The sequence below is a fragment of the Macrobrachium rosenbergii genome, chromosome 3, assembly GCF_040412425.1.
Source record: "Macrobrachium rosenbergii isolate ZJJX-2024 chromosome 3, ASM4041242v1, whole genome shotgun sequence".
Lineage (NCBI taxonomy): Eukaryota > Metazoa > Arthropoda > Malacostraca > Decapoda > Palaemonidae > Macrobrachium > Macrobrachium rosenbergii.
The window spans coordinates 87800207-87819503 of record NC_089743.1 but is presented as its reverse complement, the minus strand read 5'-3'; the positions used below and the strand labels follow the sequence as shown (position 1 = coordinate 87819503).

The following is a 19297-nucleotide window of genomic DNA, read 5'->3' as shown; positions in this document are numbered from 1 at the left end:
AACAGAATAAGATGATCAATCTTATTTAAGGGAGAAAAGTTACTGTGCAGTTGCCAACCAACCGTCGACTTTTTTAGCAAGCGGAGTTGGCAGTAAAAGCCAAGGGTCAAATTCACTGCATTCTCCAGCATTGTCATCACCTTGCTAAAAGGACCTGAGCTTTGATGGGCCACGGAAGGTAGGCCAGCTTATTAATCAGTGAGCACAAGGAGGGAGGCAGTTCTTGACACAGACTACACAGCTCTGCCCTTTTTCACTACCTTGTTGCCCATTGACATAACAGGTATCCCTCTACTCACAGCAGCTAAAGGTTACCTTCCCTAATTTCCCTTGCCTCGCTTTTAAGCCTGATCCTGAGAGGGAGGGCAAAAGAGCTAAGAAGGTTCGAGCCTCTCAGCAGGGACAATGGTTAGAAATCTTTCATGCTTCGAAGATAAATCTGCCTTCCAAGAACCTTACACCGCAGGCATAGCCACCCTGGAGGATTGCTGCAGTTACTTCAGCAGTTGCTGAAGATTTAAAGGAGGCCACTAAGGTGATCAAAGCATCCCGATTGTCGGAACACATTCTCTCCAGTTTTGCTGTAACCTTACTCTTTAAAAAGAGTAAAGGGGGATTTTAACACCAACCCTCTTCACAAGCCAAGACTATTCTTGTGCCAAAACTTGATAAAGTTTATCTGGCTAACAACTTTAACGCTAGATGACAGCCTGGGGGTGGTAATGTTGTTGCAGCAACTGCAGCAACCACTTCAGGATGATCACCCTCCTCAGTGGATGTAAAAGCAACATAGCAGGAATAAAGGAGAACCATCCTCCTCTGCAGCAGCCAATGGCCCAGAAACTGCAAAAGATGGGCTACTGGAGATGTTAACGGTAGGACTGATCTGCAAACGCTCCACGGATGATGACTTGCTATCTGGAACATCACGATCATTAGTTGGTGTAGGTGAAAGACATACCCGAGTTAGTGCCTCAACAGGAGGCACCAGTTCAAGCACCCAAATCCTTCTCTGACAAGGGTGAGTGGTAGGAAGACCAATCAATACGTTCCTTGCAGGGGAAAATGCAGGTGCAGTATTTCCCCGTGGAAGAGGCAATAACTGTGAGGGTCAACACTTGTGAAGGACATAACCGCAGAAACAAAAATTTATATCAGTTGCCCAGCATTCCTTACAATATTCAAAATATGAAATCTCTTAAATTGAACAAGAAGTTTGAAGGACAAATTGGGGTAGTAACTATATGGAATTACTGTACAGGATATGGTATGTTGAAGTGTAGGGTCTTTGTTACAAGTTGGAATATGCCACTCACCAGAGGATCAGGAACAGAAGCATCCCAAAAGTTGTTAACACTGTATTGAATATTAATTTTTAAAACACATTTTTGTTTGTCATTACATTCCCTGAATTCCATTCACAATCCAGTTCTTTACTCGACTCTACATTTATAATTCAATTAGTTACAGACAGGCAATCATCTGAACAATCTAATAATTTTCTCGTCATTGGTATAAAAAATAGCTAAGTATGGAGTCTGACACTCCATACAGCTATTTTTCAGGGCAATGTATATGTCTGTACACTAATAACTACAACAATAAGTAACAAAAGAACTTTCATGAACACTTCTAGATCACCAAACTTTTCCTAGTCATAAACAAATGAGTTGGATTATAAGGCATTTTATTCAGCTCACTAAATCATTTAAGGTAACCTCTAAAACAAATTTATTAAAATATCTGTAAATTGGACAATCAAATTCACCTTATATTTAATGCCATATACTCCTTAAAAAATGGACAGTGAAAGAGGGCAATAACTAAAGTTTTATTAGAATAATTTTACATTTTAAGACCTTACCGGACAAAGAACAGGAGGGTAAAATCTGGGAAAAAGCATCAGGAATTCTGACCAGTGAAAATGCTATGGTTTCAGTTTCATCAGTGTAACATATTGCGGGTTTCTTATCTCGATAAAAATACTGGTTGCATTTTATCTACATGCCATAAAAGCTTTACATGATTAAAATCAGGTCTGCATCGGCAATTTTAAAAAAATAAAGTAACTATTTCAGTTTCACAATTCTCAGAATCACTGATCATAAACTTGAAAAAAATTAGTTGTTAGGACAGAAGCGTACTTAAGATTCAAAAATTTATATATAAATCTCGACATCTGGAGTAAAACAATGTACTACATACATTCTCAATTTAAATATGAAGTCAAATTGACAAATTAAAGTAACAATTTTAATTTACAATGAAAAGCTGTCAACTGAGTATAAACAACCTACTGTACTCATAGCTCAAAATATCTTACCATCAAAGAGTTGTCAATTTCTAATGGCACGATTGAAAGCAAACCAAGCCAAACCAGTGATATAAAAAAATAATCCAATATAAAGCTACACACTCATGTTTCCAAGGGATAGCTATGATCCAGAAGGCAAAACAAAAAGGACATCGAGCCCTCTTTTGGCTTCTCAAGATGCTGAACTTTCTCACATATTCCTCTGACACATCTATAAAAACCGACAACTTTGTACTATGCACAAATCACTTGTTAGACAGATCACGAGATAATCTGAAAGAAAAAAATTCATATCAGTTACAAGAATTAGATCTCTAGGGCTAAAGGCAATGACTTTTAAAAGCTTCACAAACCAGTAAATACTGTTTTGAGTATTGTTCTCTTTTATCAATATAACAGTAACTCAACAGATGAACAACTCTTCAACAAACACCCTATGTAAATGGAATATAGCACATAAAATTTTATGCTGTCACGCTTGTGATTCTCACGTAGTTGCAAAGTCTAATCGATAAACTTAAAAAAATTTAAAAAGGTGAAAACTATTGGTGACATAACAATTCAATAATTAAGTTTGTGACCTGGATGTTGTGACATAGTGAAATACCTAAACAAAGTGTACTTGTGATACTTATGTTGCTACACATGAACAGACATAATTGTGTCTTTATTCACTACATTCTCAAATCCTTTGGCCATTGCACTTTTTCATCTTTTTGGCTAGTAGCTATAAAACAGGCAGTGTGATGGAAGAGCAAATGGGAGCACCCTTTTGCCCATCCTGTACTTGTAATCATCACTGTCCCTACTATTATTTTTTCTATTTCAATCCTGTTGAGTATGACACAAGTGATATGAACGTACAGGGTAGTGAAGTAAGCTTTAAGGAGGGTCTTAACACCATTACTATGTCTGAAGTGTTGGCCTTCTTACCTACAAAGCAACTTCAAACTTTGCCCCTTTACACTTTTGATCTTGAATGTGGAATTCATCATTCATGATAAATCATCATACAATATTCTCTTCTTCTACCAATCTAGTTTTCTCCTGCCATTATTATATCATAATATACTCTTCAAATAATTTAGTTTCCTCCTGGGCCTATCTTCTAATTTAGCATGCTTTTTTTAACACTTATTTAATTATGCAATTATTTGGAACACTTCTGACGCTGAACTGTCTAAACAAAAATGCTAAAAAAGTGTTCAGAGTACAGTGATGACAAACAAAACTGAACTTCTTTTAATTGTTGAATTCTGTTCTAGTTCCCATAGTTTTCATCTTTCTAACATCTGCATTTATTCATCAGTTATACTTTCCAAATTTGAAAATGAAAACCACTAAATGACAGCATAAAATACATAGTGTATTGCATTATAATAGAAAAAATAATTTTATTAGAGCATGTTAAATTTTAAACATTTTTACAGCCACAAAGTGAAAAATTTATGTATAATCATTAGAGCATCTTATATTTTATGAAGATGGGGGACTGACTCTTTACATCCAAGAAACACGATCTTAAAATACAAGTGCAAATCTTTGTAAAAAATATTTTGACAAATTTAGTAACAGTTACCCTCAAACAAAATGTTGAATTATATGTTACTGATACGAATTAAAAATGAAAAATATCAAGGAACACTGTTATTTTGTAATCTGTAATATAAACATCTAGCTAATATTAAGAGATCATTTGTAAATTAACTTGGAATACTATGAACCCGTACCTTAAAGTGGCAATAAATCATTTGTGTATGTTATCAAAATTTCATAAAAATCTGAAGTAGTTTAGATTTATTACCCCTTAAACGCTGAGCCTCTATTTACAAAAACGTCTCCCGTATGCCGGCAGCGTTCGGGAGTTAGCGCCGAAGCGGAAAAAAAGTTTTTTTTTCAAAAAATCACAGCACGCTTAGTTTTTAAGATTAAGAGTTCATTTTTGGCTCCTTTTTTTCTCATTGCCTGAAGTTTAGTATGCAACCATCAGAAATGAAAAAAAATATCATTATCATATATAAATATTGGAATATATGACAGCAAAAAAAAAACTCATATATAATTGTATACAAATTGCGCTGTAAGCAAAACGGTTAAAGCTAATGAGTTACTTTTTTTTAGTTGTATTGTACACTAAATTGTGATGATTTTGGTATATAACAGATTGTAAAACGATCAAAGCAACACAGAGAAAATATTATCACAAAATGGTGCATGAATTCGTAACGTGGACGTAAAAAAATGTTTTTTTCAAAAATTCACCATAAATCGAAATATTGTGCTGGAGACTTTCCGTTTGTTAAAAAATGAAGCTAATTGATTGAATATTACTAGACTGTAAGTTTTTTAGCTTACAATTGCAGTTTTTTACCATTTCGGTTGAGTTAAAGTTGACCAAAAGTCGAATTTTTTCTATTTATCGTGATTTGTATGAAAATATTTCAAAACTGATAAAAGCTACAACAATGAGTTATTTTTGTTGTATTGTACATGAAATTGCGCACATTTTCATATATAAAACTTTATGTAACGACTAATATAAAACGGTGCAAATATTACGACAACGTGATGAAAGAATTTCTGAGATGTTCGGCGAGTTACATGGACGTAAGGAAAATGTTTTTAAAAAATTCACCATAAATCGAAATATTGTGCTAGAGACTTCCAATTTATTGCAAAATGAAGGTAAATGATTGAATATTACTAGAATGTAAGAGTTTTAGCTTACAATGGCGTTTTTCGACCATTTCGGTCGAGTTAAAGTTGACCGAAGGTTGAAATTTTGGCAGTTATCGTGATTTATGTGAAAATATTTCAAAACTGATAAAAGCTACAACCACGAGCTATTTTCAGTTGTATTCTACATGAAATTGCGCACATTTTCATATATAAAAGTTTATGTAACGACTAATGTAAAACGATGCAAACATTACGACAACGTGACGAAAGAATTTCTGAGATGTTCGGCCGAGTTACCGCGTGCAGACGTAAGGAAAAAGTTTTTTTTTTTTTTTTCAGAAATTCACCATAAATCAAAATATTGTGCTAGAGACTTCCAGTCTGTTGCAAAATGAAGGTACATGATTGAATATTACTAGAATGTAAGAGTTTTAGCTTATAATTGGGTATTTTGACTATTTCGGTCGAGTTAAAGTTGACCGAAGGTTGAAATTTTGGCAGTTATCGTGATTTATATGAAAATATTTCAAAACTGATAAAAGCTACAACCATGAGTTATTTTCTGTTGTATTCTACATGAAATTGCGCACATTTCCATATATAAAACTTTATGTAACGACTAATATAAAATGGTGCAAACATTACGACAACGTGACGAAAGAATTTCTGGCGCGGACGTAAGGAAAAAATTTTTTTCAAAAATTCACCATAAATCGAAATATTGTGCTAGAGACTTCCAATTTGTTGCAAAATGAAGGTAAATGATTGAATATTACTAGAATGTAAGAGTTTTAGCTTACAATTGCATTTTTTTACCATTTCGGTCGAGTCAAAGTTGACCGAAGGTTGAAATTTTGGCAGTTATCGTGGTTTATATGAAGATATTTCCAAACTGATAAAAGCTACAACCATGGGTTGTATTTTGCTGTATTTTACATGAAATTGCGCACATTTTCATATATAAAACTTTATGTAATGGCTAATATAAAACAGTGCAAAAATGAGCGACAAAATGACGAAAGAATTTCTGAAATTTTCGGCCGAGTTACCGTGCGGGTGTAAGGAAAAAGTTTTTTTTCAAAAATTCACCATAAATCGAAATATTGTGCTCGAGACTTCCAATTTGTTGCAAAATGAAGGTACATGATTGAATATTACTAGAATGTAAGAGTTTTAGCTTACAATTGCGTTTTTCGACCATTTCGGTCGAGTCAAAGTTGACCGAAGGTTGAAATTTTTTGTAGTCGACGTACGGTACTCCACTTGGCACCCAACAGACAATTTTAGTCGACGTATGATACGTCCAGTAGGCGTTTAAGGGTTACTAGTTCTATCAATTTAATCAACAAAAATACTTGTATTCTATTTAATTTTTGATAAACTTAAAAAAGAAAGTAATCTAAGATCTTAAACAAGAAACTTGCTCACAGCTCAGTTATTTTCCTCAAACTTGCTGGCCCCTGTTTGTCTAGTGGAAAGAGAAAAACTTCCTAGATATTGGGTGTAATCTGAGATCTTCAACTGTTAACATGGATGCATCACCTATACTTTGTGTTGTTTTAACTTTTGAACCATTTTATCCCAAAATATGTCTTGTGGTATAGCATACCCCTCAAGTTAATAAACACCTCTTTACAGCACTTGCTAACTACATTACAGTATGATGACCATTTTATGCTAGGCCACCGTTCAGGGCAGACAACAAAAAACATCTGATGGGGTAAGGAAATACAGTATTTCTCAACAACATACCATGTTAACTTCGCTGTGTTTATTCATATACTTAACCTGCTTCATTCATTGCTCATGTTTTCATGAGAACTAATTGCAGTGAAGATTTTTCCCCACAGCATGCATTCTGTGGCATGCTTGTTTTGAAGGAATTCAAAACACTTTGAAAGGATTTAGTACTTGTGAAAGATGAAATAAAACTTGTGTTTTTTTATTTGCATTTTCTCTACATGGTAAGTTTTGTTCACGATTATATTTCTAACAAAACAATGAAGCTAAAAATAACTAAATTTTGGTAATGATATTAGCTGCAATTCTTCCAAAAGATTTTGACACTAAAGTACATATGACGATTATCAATTACTATGAAATAATTACTGCTGATTGGTTCTCAGAAGCAGTCACACCTTTGGATTGAATCAAATGGTTCTTAAACACCGACATAAGTGTTGAAGCTGTTGTTTTGGGCGAGAGAGACATAAAAGTATTAAGAGCTGTTTTTTAGGCGAGACAAAAAAGTATTAAAGCTGGAGGGAGACATAAGTATTAGAGCTGTTTTATGGGTGAGAGAGACAAAAGTATTAGAGCTGCTTTTTGGGGTGAGAGACATAAAATTTTGTATTAGAGCTGTTTTTGGGTGAGAGACACATATTGTTTGGGTGAGAGATGTAAAAGTATTACAAAAGTATTAGAACTGTTTTTTGGGCTGAGAGACAAAAGTATTAGAGCTGTTTTTTGGGTTGAGACAAAAGTAATAGAGCTGTTTTTGGGTGAGACATAAAAGTATTAGAGCTGTTTTTTGAAGTGAGAGAGACAAAAGTATTAGAGCTGTTTTTGGGTGAGACAGACATAAAAGTATTAGAGCTGTTTTATGGGTGACATAAAAGTATTAAGAGCTGTTTTTTGGGTTGAGAGACAAAAGTATGAGAGCTGTTTTCTGGGTGAGAGACACATGAAATCCACCAACCGCTTTCTATTTGTGTAGTGCATAAAATGTCTGCAAGAGAGTCGATTCAATATCAAATCACCAGTTTTGTTAGGAATGGATTAAAAAGATAAAAAGTTTAATTGTGACTGTGATGAAGAAAGGAAATGTGCAAGATAAAAAAATTAAAAAACGGACAAGCTAAGGAATAAAGGAAAACTGTAAAACCATAAAACTGCACTATCTTGCACATTGCACTGTTTTACTCTTTCAACGAAATCTATTAAAAACCAAACTTACCGACTTGACAGTTTCTTTTATGAAGTCTTTTTTATGCGTCAAATCAAAATCTGGGTAGCTGTCATAAACTTGTCTGCAAACACTCTTCATTGTTACTTCCTCAAGGTTGGCGCCATCTAAGATCTTCTTAACCATAGCCTTAATTTCACCATCCTGGCAATGCAAAATGAGTGATGAAGCATGACCACATACTGCAACTGAACTTGCTATGAAGTTTCAACAAAGGACACTTAAAATGTCAAGCAGCATAGTCAAGGAAAGGTAAAAATTACATGAAGACAGTACTCTACAAAAAAAAAAATAAAATAAAAAAATAAAATAAAATAAATAAATAAATATGAATCAGATGTTTACGTGACAAGGGAACTGATAAACCCAGTGAAAATACCTTCTACCTAAATACATACTATCAAAAGCAGCTACAGATAAATTCACTGTGGAGTTCACCAAAATACACAAAAACATGACAGAAATGATGGGACCAAAAGTACAGGAAGGACCTACTAAAAGAAGGATGCACAGTCTACACTGATATACTTAACACTGCTTGAGCATGGTATAAAATCCTGGGAGAAGGTGCTGGAGGAAAGGCTACGTACCTACCAACGACAAAATTGTTTTTTGACAAAGATATAAACCACAAAGTCAATCTCTGCAATAAGACAAGGAATTGAAGAAAAAGTCCTGCTGGATATGGCAACTGCAATCATCACCACACAACTGAATAACTTTCTTGAATCTTCTAAGAGGGTTAGCCAAAGGTTTTGTCCTTAATAGGTGGTTGTAAATGGAAAGAAGTTGGGTTTGTTTCATAACTGCATTAATCATGCACTCCTACTCCCATGGACAAGGAAATCGTACTTTCATCAGACTCGCATTAGTTAAGATCCAGAATACCCACTACACAGCTACTGGTACTGCCTCCATTTCACCCTCACTTTTTCATGGAACTTGGTAATGTCAAAAATATCACAAGATTCCCTTCCAACAGCAATAGTGTTGGCAAGTCTATTTTTCATGCATCCCATCTTCTTGCTGTCTTCCTTGATGCACATACCCACTTTGAATCAAGCCAGACATGAATGAGCACAATGGGATGGAGAAGGGCAACAGTCTGGAAGGAAGGAACCAACACATTCAGCAGCATCAAAAGCAGAGTAACCCCCTCATTACCATGCTCCAACAACTGTTTCCACCTCATGCCAAGGAATACTCTTACAGCAAAGGCTCTAGGCAGCATTTCTGTAAGAATTATATTTTAAAGAGCAAATGATTTGATTTCTCAAGAGTTTGCAATTCAGTGAATCTTGGGTTCTTTAATATAGAGTATCTGCAGAAGTTAAAAAGACAGAAAAAATCCAGTAGCTATAGCTTTTTTATAAACTAAAAAAAGAAATTACATGCACTTAGAGTTCAATTTTTTTTACTTATTCATACTGTATTATAATAGGGCCTTATGCTGTCAATGCTCACCTTAAGTGTGTTTATACAGGTTTGGAAATATGGGGGTAGTCTTGTGGTTGCACAGCCAAGGGTACCCTACAACTACTCCTATGACCACACACTGAATGTAATTGGACCCATTAGTGCAAATAATCAAGGGGTCACTAAATCTTGCAACAGGGGAATCTGTCTGACGCTTTTCAACGTGGTGGTGGGAAGGAAACTAGCCACACTACAAGGGCAAGCCAGCCCAACTTAATTGCTGGTCCAAAGCCCAGATAAATACAGGAGGGTTTGAGTCACGAAGGGAATCAGTCCATAAAACACCCTCAGCACCTGAATATTACCTTGCACCTGCAAGTAACAATTTATAGCTGTCGAAACATGGATCTAACATGCTGAATCTTCTTCAAATGGTACCTAGCGTTTCCAATGAAGCCTTGTAAGAAAAGCCTCTCTCTTACAAGAGCCATTAGATCACCTCTAGCTGTGAAGGGCAAGTGACTCAACAGACTGGTGTTACCTAAGCAGATGATGCCAAGGAGTGGGTCATGGGGGTATCTCACTAGGTACTCCACATCCCAGACCCAGTTTGTCTGTGGGCAATGAGGAGCCACCAGGTTCATCCTGAGTCCTAGGGTGATCATTACATGTTTTGATCAACAGATGGATCTACCTGAAATGGGGACCATCTAAATATATTCTAGGTTCCACAGATGCTGAAAAGCAAGGCAGCCCACAGGTCTAGGACCAGGGAACAGAGCAACAGCAGCTTTCTGTTGTGCTGTGCTGTGTTAAGTAGGATCAACTGCACTGCCACAACACAAAGATCCTTCTAGCTACGATATGAAGCAAGGACCACTCAATCGCTAAATCGTGACTCTAGAGACCGAGTTGGTCTGCTATGAAAATGTGTCTGCTCAATGAGTACCTTGCATTTAGGTGAATTGCCATCATGTACATTTTCCTTGACAGTAAACACAGAGGGAAAGAGTCCACCCTGCCCTACTTGCTGACATAAGCCAATACAGTCAAGATGACAATCAACACTACTGAGTGACCCATCAGATGATCTGAAATGATTGCAGCCATGACTTACAAGCTGTTATGCAGAAAATGATCACCAGGGACTGCCTGTGATTACATTGCTATTAGTTTCACTCATCTGGCGGCTAAAATTTTGAAATTTGCAGGTCGCGCTATTTTGCTTTGGGTAGGTGACTAGCCCCGCCCACTTTCGGGGAAAGAGAGGAACAACTCCCAAAAGAGCTTCAATTTGTTTATGCCATATCTTCATGTGAGGGAAGGAGAGTGGGCTCCAATCATGTAATTACTTGGTAAGTATGTATAAAACTTGATTTTATCATAAAAATGTCATTTTATATAAGTAACTTATCAAGTAATTACACTGCTGATTCCCACACTGACAGGAGGTGGAATGCATGGATATATCTACCCCAAAACATTAGGAATGATAATGAATTTGAGAACAGAAAAAACTGCTAGCATTAACATAATGCTTGTTGTTTCCTTACCTGATTAGAGAGCTGCTGCAGGAAGATACTGCCTCTGGTTGGCGCTCATCTTGTACAGCAGCGTGGCGGTATAGCTGTGGGTCGCCTACTATTTTGCAGCAAAGGACAATTCCGATGGTAACAATAACATGTTTCCCCTGCCCTGGGCACAGTAAAGAATATATAACCAGAAAAGATACTGTTACCTAAACCACAAAAAGATTAAAACCACTATCCAACCATAAAAGAACTGGAGAGTACTCAGGGTACACAGTACCCCCGGGCTCCCCTAACATCTCAACACAATTACTTCAAGGCAAAAAACCAAAGGAAGGAATACTTCCTACGCTTCCTCCCCCAACACCACGCCAGCCACCAAAAACGGACCCCAATGTACTGCAGTTATCATATATTGTCTCTATTTCCTCTAAATAATGGGAAGCAAACACCGTTTTGCACTTCCTAAAAGTTGCCTGTAATATGGAAATGAGAGATAAATTACATCTGAATGCCAATGAAGTGGCTGCAGCTTCATGAGCTCTCACTTTACACGAGTGAAATGCATCATCCCCAACCAAGCAATGAGCTTCCAAGAGGAGGTCACTGAGGAAGAATGCCCTGGCATTCTTCGACAGTAGACACGAGGGGTTCTTGACAGAACACCATAAGGCACTTGAAGGTCCACGCACTCCCTCTGTTCTGTGAAGGTAATACTTCAGAGCCCTCACAGGGCACAGAGCTCTCTCTTCTTCACCTGGACCTAAAATTTCTGACAGACTTTTAATGATAAACAGGGAAATGGAGCAGACGGCATTCCCTTGGGAGAAGCCAACTCTTCTATCCATCACATGGGTTTCACTGACCCATTTTGCTGTTGCCGAGGATACCAGAAGAAGAGTCTTCCTAGTCAAGTCCCGTAACAAAATTGAGTGCATAGGCTCAAATTGAGGGCAGGACAGCCATCTAAGAACTACGTCTAAGTTCCATGCGACTATTGCCATCTCCCCCTGCTTCAAAAGATTTAACGAGATCTGACAAATCTTGATTAGAGGAAATATCCACTCCCCTATGTCAGAAGACAGAGCTTAACATAGCCCTATAACCTTTGACTGCGGAAGTAGACAGGCTCCTAGAGGTTTTCAAATGTAGCAGAAAATCTGATATTTCTGCTACAGATGTCTGAGTAGACAAGATCCCGTGCCCTCTGCACCAGGCCCAAAATATTGCCCACTTAGCCCGATATATCTGTCAGAGGACTGCTGTCTGCACTTGGCAATAGTTTGTGAAGCGAAGCTGATCTTGAAAACCCCTTCTTTCTAAGGAGCTTCCTGACAGTTTGTAGCCTGTCAGGGCCAGAATAGACAAACCCTGATGAAACTGGCTGAAGTGGGGTTGTTCGAGTAGAAGTTTTTGAGGTAGCAGTCTTGGAAAGTCTGCCAAAAGGTTGAAAGGGTCCGGAAACCACTCCTTTGTTGGCCAAACGGGGCTACTAAAATCAATAATACATTCTGAAAAGTCTGAAATTTATTTAGGGATGTTTAAATGACAAAAGCCAATGTCAAGAGGCTATCTGTGGCCATATCCCAGATGGCAGTGTTTCCTTATCAGACCAATTACCTCTTGGAAATGCCTTTCTAACTTGGTTCACTGTGGCTAGGGAGGCATAGGGCCCTCAGGCCCTACTAGAGCTTGGCAGGCTAGGAAGGTGACCAAGGTCCCTGAACTGCAGAAGACAGATGAGAAGTGCAAGTCTAATCTGGTGAATACTTTGACAATGGTATAGAAATCTGGGACTCAGCAATGAGCCTTGACCAAAGATGCAGAAACAGACCAGCCATGGTCAATTATTTCATGTCCATGTTGATGACCAGCAACAGAACTGGATCAAGTGCTGCAGGGGTTAAGTAGTCATGAGTGCTATTGTGCCCATGCTGGCTGGTAACTGACCTCACAGGACCAAGGGACCAGTCCCAAACTGATTCTGAACAGACAAATGGAAACCAAGCTAAGCTCATGGATGAGACATACTATACTGTTCTCCTCCAGAGCCCATTCCTGTGAACAAGAACAATGACTGGCCCCTCTTCAAAGAAGAGACCTCTTTGGTAAAAGGTTTCTGGATCGTCTTTAACTTCTATGGCCCAGATGATGGGGTAAAGAATATGCTCAAGGACATATCAGGTTGGGGAAGAACATCTGTGGTTTGACTCCTGCAATGACTTTCACTCTACCCCTAAAGCTGAGGACAATATCAAGGAAGGAGTCTATACAGCACTGGAGATGGAGCAGCAGCAGGGGATCTGTTGCCAAACCATGATGACCATAAATAATTGCTGCAAAAGGCAGATGTAAGCTCCCAAGGCACCAAAGGTAAACCAAGCTCCAAGGTCCACCAAGGAAAAACCAAAGTGCAGTCAGTCCCTGGCTATTGGCAGGGGTTTCGTTCTGATGGCATGATAAGCGAAACTCGCTGATAACTGAAAATCGGCGACTTTCGGCGCTTATAGGCGATTTTTGTTGCATAACGGCGCTGATGACCTGAGATCGGCGCCTCTGTTAGGTATTTATTGGCGCCAATACCCGACTATCGGTACTGATAAGTGGAAAAGGGTGCATGCTGGTACTGGCACTGAAATTCGCCGATTTTTGTCACAAAACAAGCACCATAAAACCAGATCGCCGATAACCAGGGACTGCCTATAACATCGAGAAGTCTCAGGAATCAGAAGGGCACTATCCATAAGGGGAATGGGCACCAGTTTAACACCTGTCCCACTAAGGGCAGACACAGCAGACCTGTCCACCACTGTCCCCCTCTGACAGCTCCCTATGGACAGTGTAGATCCTGGAAAAGGACAAGAAGCAGGGGTCCAAGTAGGAAATGATCCAAAGAGAGGTGTACCAGAGTGAAGGGAGCCCTATTCTCTCCTAAAAAAAAAAAAACTGATGAGACAGCTTATAAAAACTCCTGAGGAAAAGCAGTCTTGTAAAGCAATAAAGTTCACCAAAGGTGAGGATTCAACAACAGTCTGGTCTTAAAGTATGCCACAGAAAGAGTGAGGGTAGGCAGACAGGTGAATGGACAATGACACCCTTCACTCACCTATCTGCTGCCACTTAACTAAAAATAGAAAAATAACAACTCCACCTGATGCTGAATATAGCATGTATAAATGTTTGAATTCTCAGGAACAAACTTCTCAAGTTTCTTGTCAGCTAAGTTTAGCAAACATACTTTCCTCTAATGAATTTTCTTAAATTTCCACAGTACCCACAAGAAAACCAACTCAACATGTCCCAATAAAACTTAGATGCACAAATAAATCAGATAACTTACTGAAGGTGGATGTTTTCCTTTTTTGGTCGGCAGTTCAACATCAGATTCGCTGTCAGAATCTGAGGACACAGCCTTGGCTACATTAGCTTGTGTCTTTGCAGCAGGTTTTTTTGCCGCAGGTTTTTTAGCTGGGGTCTTCCTTGCAGGCGTCTTCTTAGCTGGAGTTTTCTTGCGCTTTTTGGTAGGCTCTTCATTGTTCTCCTCATCCTCACCTCCCTCATCAGAACCTCCTTCATCCTCACTATATGATTCAGTGGAGGTATTCTGGGATTGATTAGGGTCTTTTTTGGGTCGCCCCCTTGCTTTGCTAACCTGAAGTACCTGTAAAGCAAACAAGCCAAATTTACCAAACGCATGTAAATAGCTAAAGCTGCTTATTATTCTTGACAATATCTTCTAAATAAAATGCAAAAAATGAAGTTCAAATATCTTTACCTTTATTTTTGGTGGTTTTTTTTCCATATCTTGAGGCAGTAGCATGAAATCCAGAAGTCTGTCAATGACATCACCTTTAGAACCACCTACTTCCATACCCAAGACCTTTAAGATTTTCATAATTTCAGGCTTCGTAACCCTGAAATTAGAATCATCCTTAGCTCAGAATGACAGTATTTAAAATTCTATCAAAAATATTTATGAGAATTAATACAGTCACCATCCCGCTTACGACCTATCACAATTTTGTTGAAGTATTTATGAGAATTAATACAGTCACCATCCCGCTTACGAGCTATCACATTTTTGTTGAAGTTTACATTCCCGAGGCAACTCAAGAAGTCGTAGATTATATACCGTTTTCACTGCATTTTTAAATCATGCAGTATTATAAAGAATTACTTTGGATGTTAGAAAGGTAAAAAGAAAATAAAATTTAGATTCATGCAACATTCAAAAGTTTAGTATATTTTCCAGGCTTTGAAAGTTATGAACTTTAGAATTTTGCATGACCAGCATCTAACATTGGAAGTTGGTCAAGTAAACAATGCACACTGCCATCTACAGTGGGTCCCGGCTGCACTGCGTATCAGCAATCGCTGCTTTAGTTAATCACTGGTTTTTCTGTGGAGATAAGCTCCACAGAAAATCCCCAAATATATCGGGGAAAATTCACCACAGGCAGTCCCCCGGTTATTGGCAATCCAGTTTTATGGGGCTTGTCTAGTGACGAAAATCAGCAATTTATGGCACCGAAAATCACCGATTTCTGCTTATCAGGCAGACAATTGGGTATTGGCACCAATAACCGAAAATTGCCGATTTTCGGCACCGAAAATTGCAGATTTTCTGTTGTCGTCACGCTGTCAAAACGGAACCCCCACCAATAACCAGGACTGCCTGTAATTTGCTGAATTTTTTCATATAGCAACATTCACTAATTACTGTACTTTCATTTTATTCTCATGACTAAATACATTATAAAAAAATTATTCACTAATTTTCAAATAATATTAATAATGTAAGCAGCAAAATATCAATAAATGCTAAATTAAAATCCCACAGAACCACAAAACAGCTTACCAATGTACATGAACACCTCAGTTCAACCTCCCCTGGGTCCCCCTCCCTTTCTCTCTCTCTTGCAATATACATATCTTTTAATGAAAAAACTGTTGTATAAGTAAAAACCGAATGTCTCGACATCTGTAATTGTTTTTACTGTAAGTACATGTTCCCATATTTTTCCTTTCTCTGATTTACTGAACCATGCTTCGTTACAAGTTTAGTAGTGGACTCTATGATTATCACACACAATATAACAGTACACAAGAGAATATTGTACCACTGTTAATGTTTAATTTCTCCTCCTCAGCGCTGACTAAGTCAAGTCTCGTCACCAGCTGCTGTGCTGAGACTCCCATCCCCAGTTCTCTCTCTCTCTCTCAATGAAATATGAATTGCTGTGCCATAAATTTACAGGTAGAAAATTAAAAATAATCCCATTAATAAATTAATTTCTTTCAGCTACTAAAAAATTATTTTCCTAATTCTTCCGATTGTAGTGAGCCTCAATCAGCTGATTCTCAGAACGTAAACATTACAAATGTGGGACAATCTTTTTTTTTTTATAGGTATTACAATGATAACATATTAAAATAATACAGTATAAATGGATTCTGTAAGTGAAATAACATACTAATGTGTTTACATTAAGATTAATATTTGAAAATTAGTATATCATTGTAACATGTACATACACAAGAGAATATTTTATCCCTGTTGATGCTTGGGAAACATTTTTCAAAAGACAAAAATACACTTCACGACACATATTGATTACTGTATTTTCCTGTGTTTACATTAATATTACAGTAAGTGTATTCATTCAAGAAAATACTAAAAAAAATATGTACGTAGATCGCCGTGGTGTAAGCAAACCTACCGTTTTGTTTGTTTGTACGTATGTATTGTACAATATGTACTAACAGTAGTTACATCGTTCTACAAGCTACCCACGTATTTTAGACATGCTCTAAACTCATCCCAGAACACTTTGCTGTACTGTAATATTTCAAAATCATCTTGATGTGTAGTTGGCCATATCCTCACACAGTTCTCTGCTAATGTTGTAAGTTGACTTTGAAATATTATAATTGGCAATTATAAGCATTTTTAAAGGTGGGTCTTTGGTGTCTGAATTAATTAAATAGGCAGTTATAAGCATTTTTAGAGGGGGATACCAGCAACACGAATTTTTGCTTAACGCAGGTGGTTGCGGTCCCTATCCCCATGAATACCAGGGGGCCCACTGTATTAACAAAAATACATACTAAACTTTTCCTAGGGGGAGAGAAAATATAGAAAATGGGAATTCATCACAGAATGGGATAAACTGGGAAGATGTAAGTAAGTAGGAATATTCTACAAGTATGAACGAGTATTCTCATGACTGTACAAAGACAACATGGTGGCTAACCATGACAACACTCGGGATAATCAAGAGTTGAAGGAACAAGGTCTTCTTTTTCCTAGTGCTCTGTTTTTTGCAAAAATCCTTACTAGCACAGTAGGTGCACAGAGCAAAATTTTAACTTGTGACCCAGTATGTTTGCATCTATGAATGTTTGTTAAGTAGGGTGGTGACTGTATTAACAAATAACACAACAATGCAAATTAAAAGAAAAGAGAGAAAAAAAATACATGGTACTCTAATGCAAATAAAAAAAGAAAGAAAAAAAACTAAGACAAAAATACATGATACTCTAATGTAGTGCTATAGCTTCTCAATCTCACATTGTAAATTTTGTTCTTAGATGTAGAAAAATGCAATGTCAATCATGATATATATAAGGGTTCTCAAACATAAGGGCACATAAATGACTAAGAATCACTTACTTTTCTAAACTTAAAGCCTTTGCTTCAAACTTTCTATCTTCTTTGGTAAATGCAAAACCATTGAATTTTCTGAGATTTTTCTTGATTTCTGCACCACTTCCTGGGCGACCATAGGCAACCCTGTGTAGTATTTTTAGTTCATCTTGGTGTGTTTTCTGAGGAATGAACAATAAATACATGCAGTAAGCAAAAGTTCAATATAAAAAATTACACTAATAAAAAATTATCACCCATTTGCAAATATCACATTAACACTATCAGACATAAAGACAACTTTTGAAGCATCTATTAGTATATTTCACAAAATACATCCAAAAACATTTCTAGCAAAAGCCCAACATACAATCACTTACTTTTAGCATAAAATCAATGAATGGTATATCTCCTAAGGGAGTACCACTTCCTTCAAACTTTAATTCCTCTTTTTTTTCTTCTTGTATGAAACGTTCCACTTTCTTACGATCGCGCTTGCCACTCATTTCCAGGGGTTGGTCATACAATGGTACAGCTGAAATATATGCATACATTAGCACTGTACAATAAGAATATATCAAGCACCAATCTTCAAGTCCAATTTCTTATAAAAACGAGTTACTATAAATCCCGAATGCATAATACACAATATACAACTAATACAATACAGACATATAAATGAACATTTACAGACGTAAGGACAAATAAATCATGAATGAAAGAACTGTAACTTTTTTGCAATGAAGAAAAAAATAAAATCTTAGTTTAAAACTATGGTAGTGTCAATTCTCTCTCAAATGAGGGAGACAAGAGACCTGCCTCTTAACCCTTAATGGACGGGCATCATCATATGAGTATCTATAACAGGTTTTGAGTGATGGATGAGCTAACTCACATGACTTATCAATATTACGCGCCATACGACCTGGATGAATTTAACGGGAAAGATCCTCATCACTTCATTGGTCAATAAATGACTCATGGCAACGGTAGCAGCTCTGCACAGGAGAGGGGGAGGAACAGAGTAGTATGCCTTGAGACTTGATTGGGGAATGTTTTACCCCTCTCTATCCCATGATGTCTTTTTATTTATTTGCTCATAAATATACCCATGGATTGTTGTTGGTGTTAGTTCGTATCTTTTATGATAGTATGTCAGCTATAATTATAATTTTGAAAAAAAAAAAAAAAAAAAAAAAAAAAAAAAAAAAAAAAACTCACAAAATGTTGCAGCATCTCCCCATCTCTGTAAATCTGGTAAATATTTTAAAACAAATATACTCAATTTGTTACTGATTTTAGTTCTATGTTATGATATTGTGTGAGCTGTAAATATAATTTTACAAAATACAATAAAATAAATTAAAAAAATATTTAACTTGGTAAAATTAGCATATTTTTACGAGTGTTTTGTAAAAGAGGCCCTACACAGGGTTACGAGTGTTTTGTAAAAGAGGCCCTACACAGGGTTGTAAATACAGGCAGTCCCTGGTTATCGGCGATCTGGTTTTACGGCGGTTGTCTAGCGTCGAAAATCAGCAATTTTCGGTGCTGAAAACCATATAGATTTCCTCTAATCGGCGTCGATACATACCTAACAGAGGCACTGATAAGTGGCGAAAATCGGCGATTTTCGGGTATTGTCGTGCCATCAGAATGGAACCTCCACCAATAACCAGGGACGGCCTGTAGTCACTTTCAACTTTCCGTGGAAAGTATGGAAATTTTTTTTAGAATTTTTTCTTACA

General features: G+C 37.1%; 1 protein-coding gene across 3 annotated transcripts in view; it reads right to left on the bottom strand.

Moving 5' to 3' along the window:
- Positions 1-1819: 1819 nt before the first annotated feature.
- Positions 1820-19297, bottom strand: part of Dek (protein) — a 28973-nt gene continuing 11495 nt past the window's right edge. For all 3 annotated transcript variants that reach the window (XM_067084302.1, XM_067084311.1, XM_067084318.1), the window contains exons 3-8: positions 17930-18084; positions 17577-17731; positions 14679-14817; positions 14244-14564; positions 7950-8102; positions 1820-2587 (exon numbers count right to left, since the gene is read on the bottom strand). In XM_067084302.1, the coding sequence (XP_066940403.1) occupies positions 2576-2587; positions 7950-8102; positions 14244-14564; positions 14679-14817; positions 17577-17731; positions 17930-18084 (935 nt within the window). In that variant the 3' untranslated portion in view covers positions 1820-2575. The remainder of the gene's footprint in view (positions 2588-7949; positions 8103-14243; positions 14565-14678; positions 14818-17576; positions 17732-17929; positions 18085-19297) is intronic.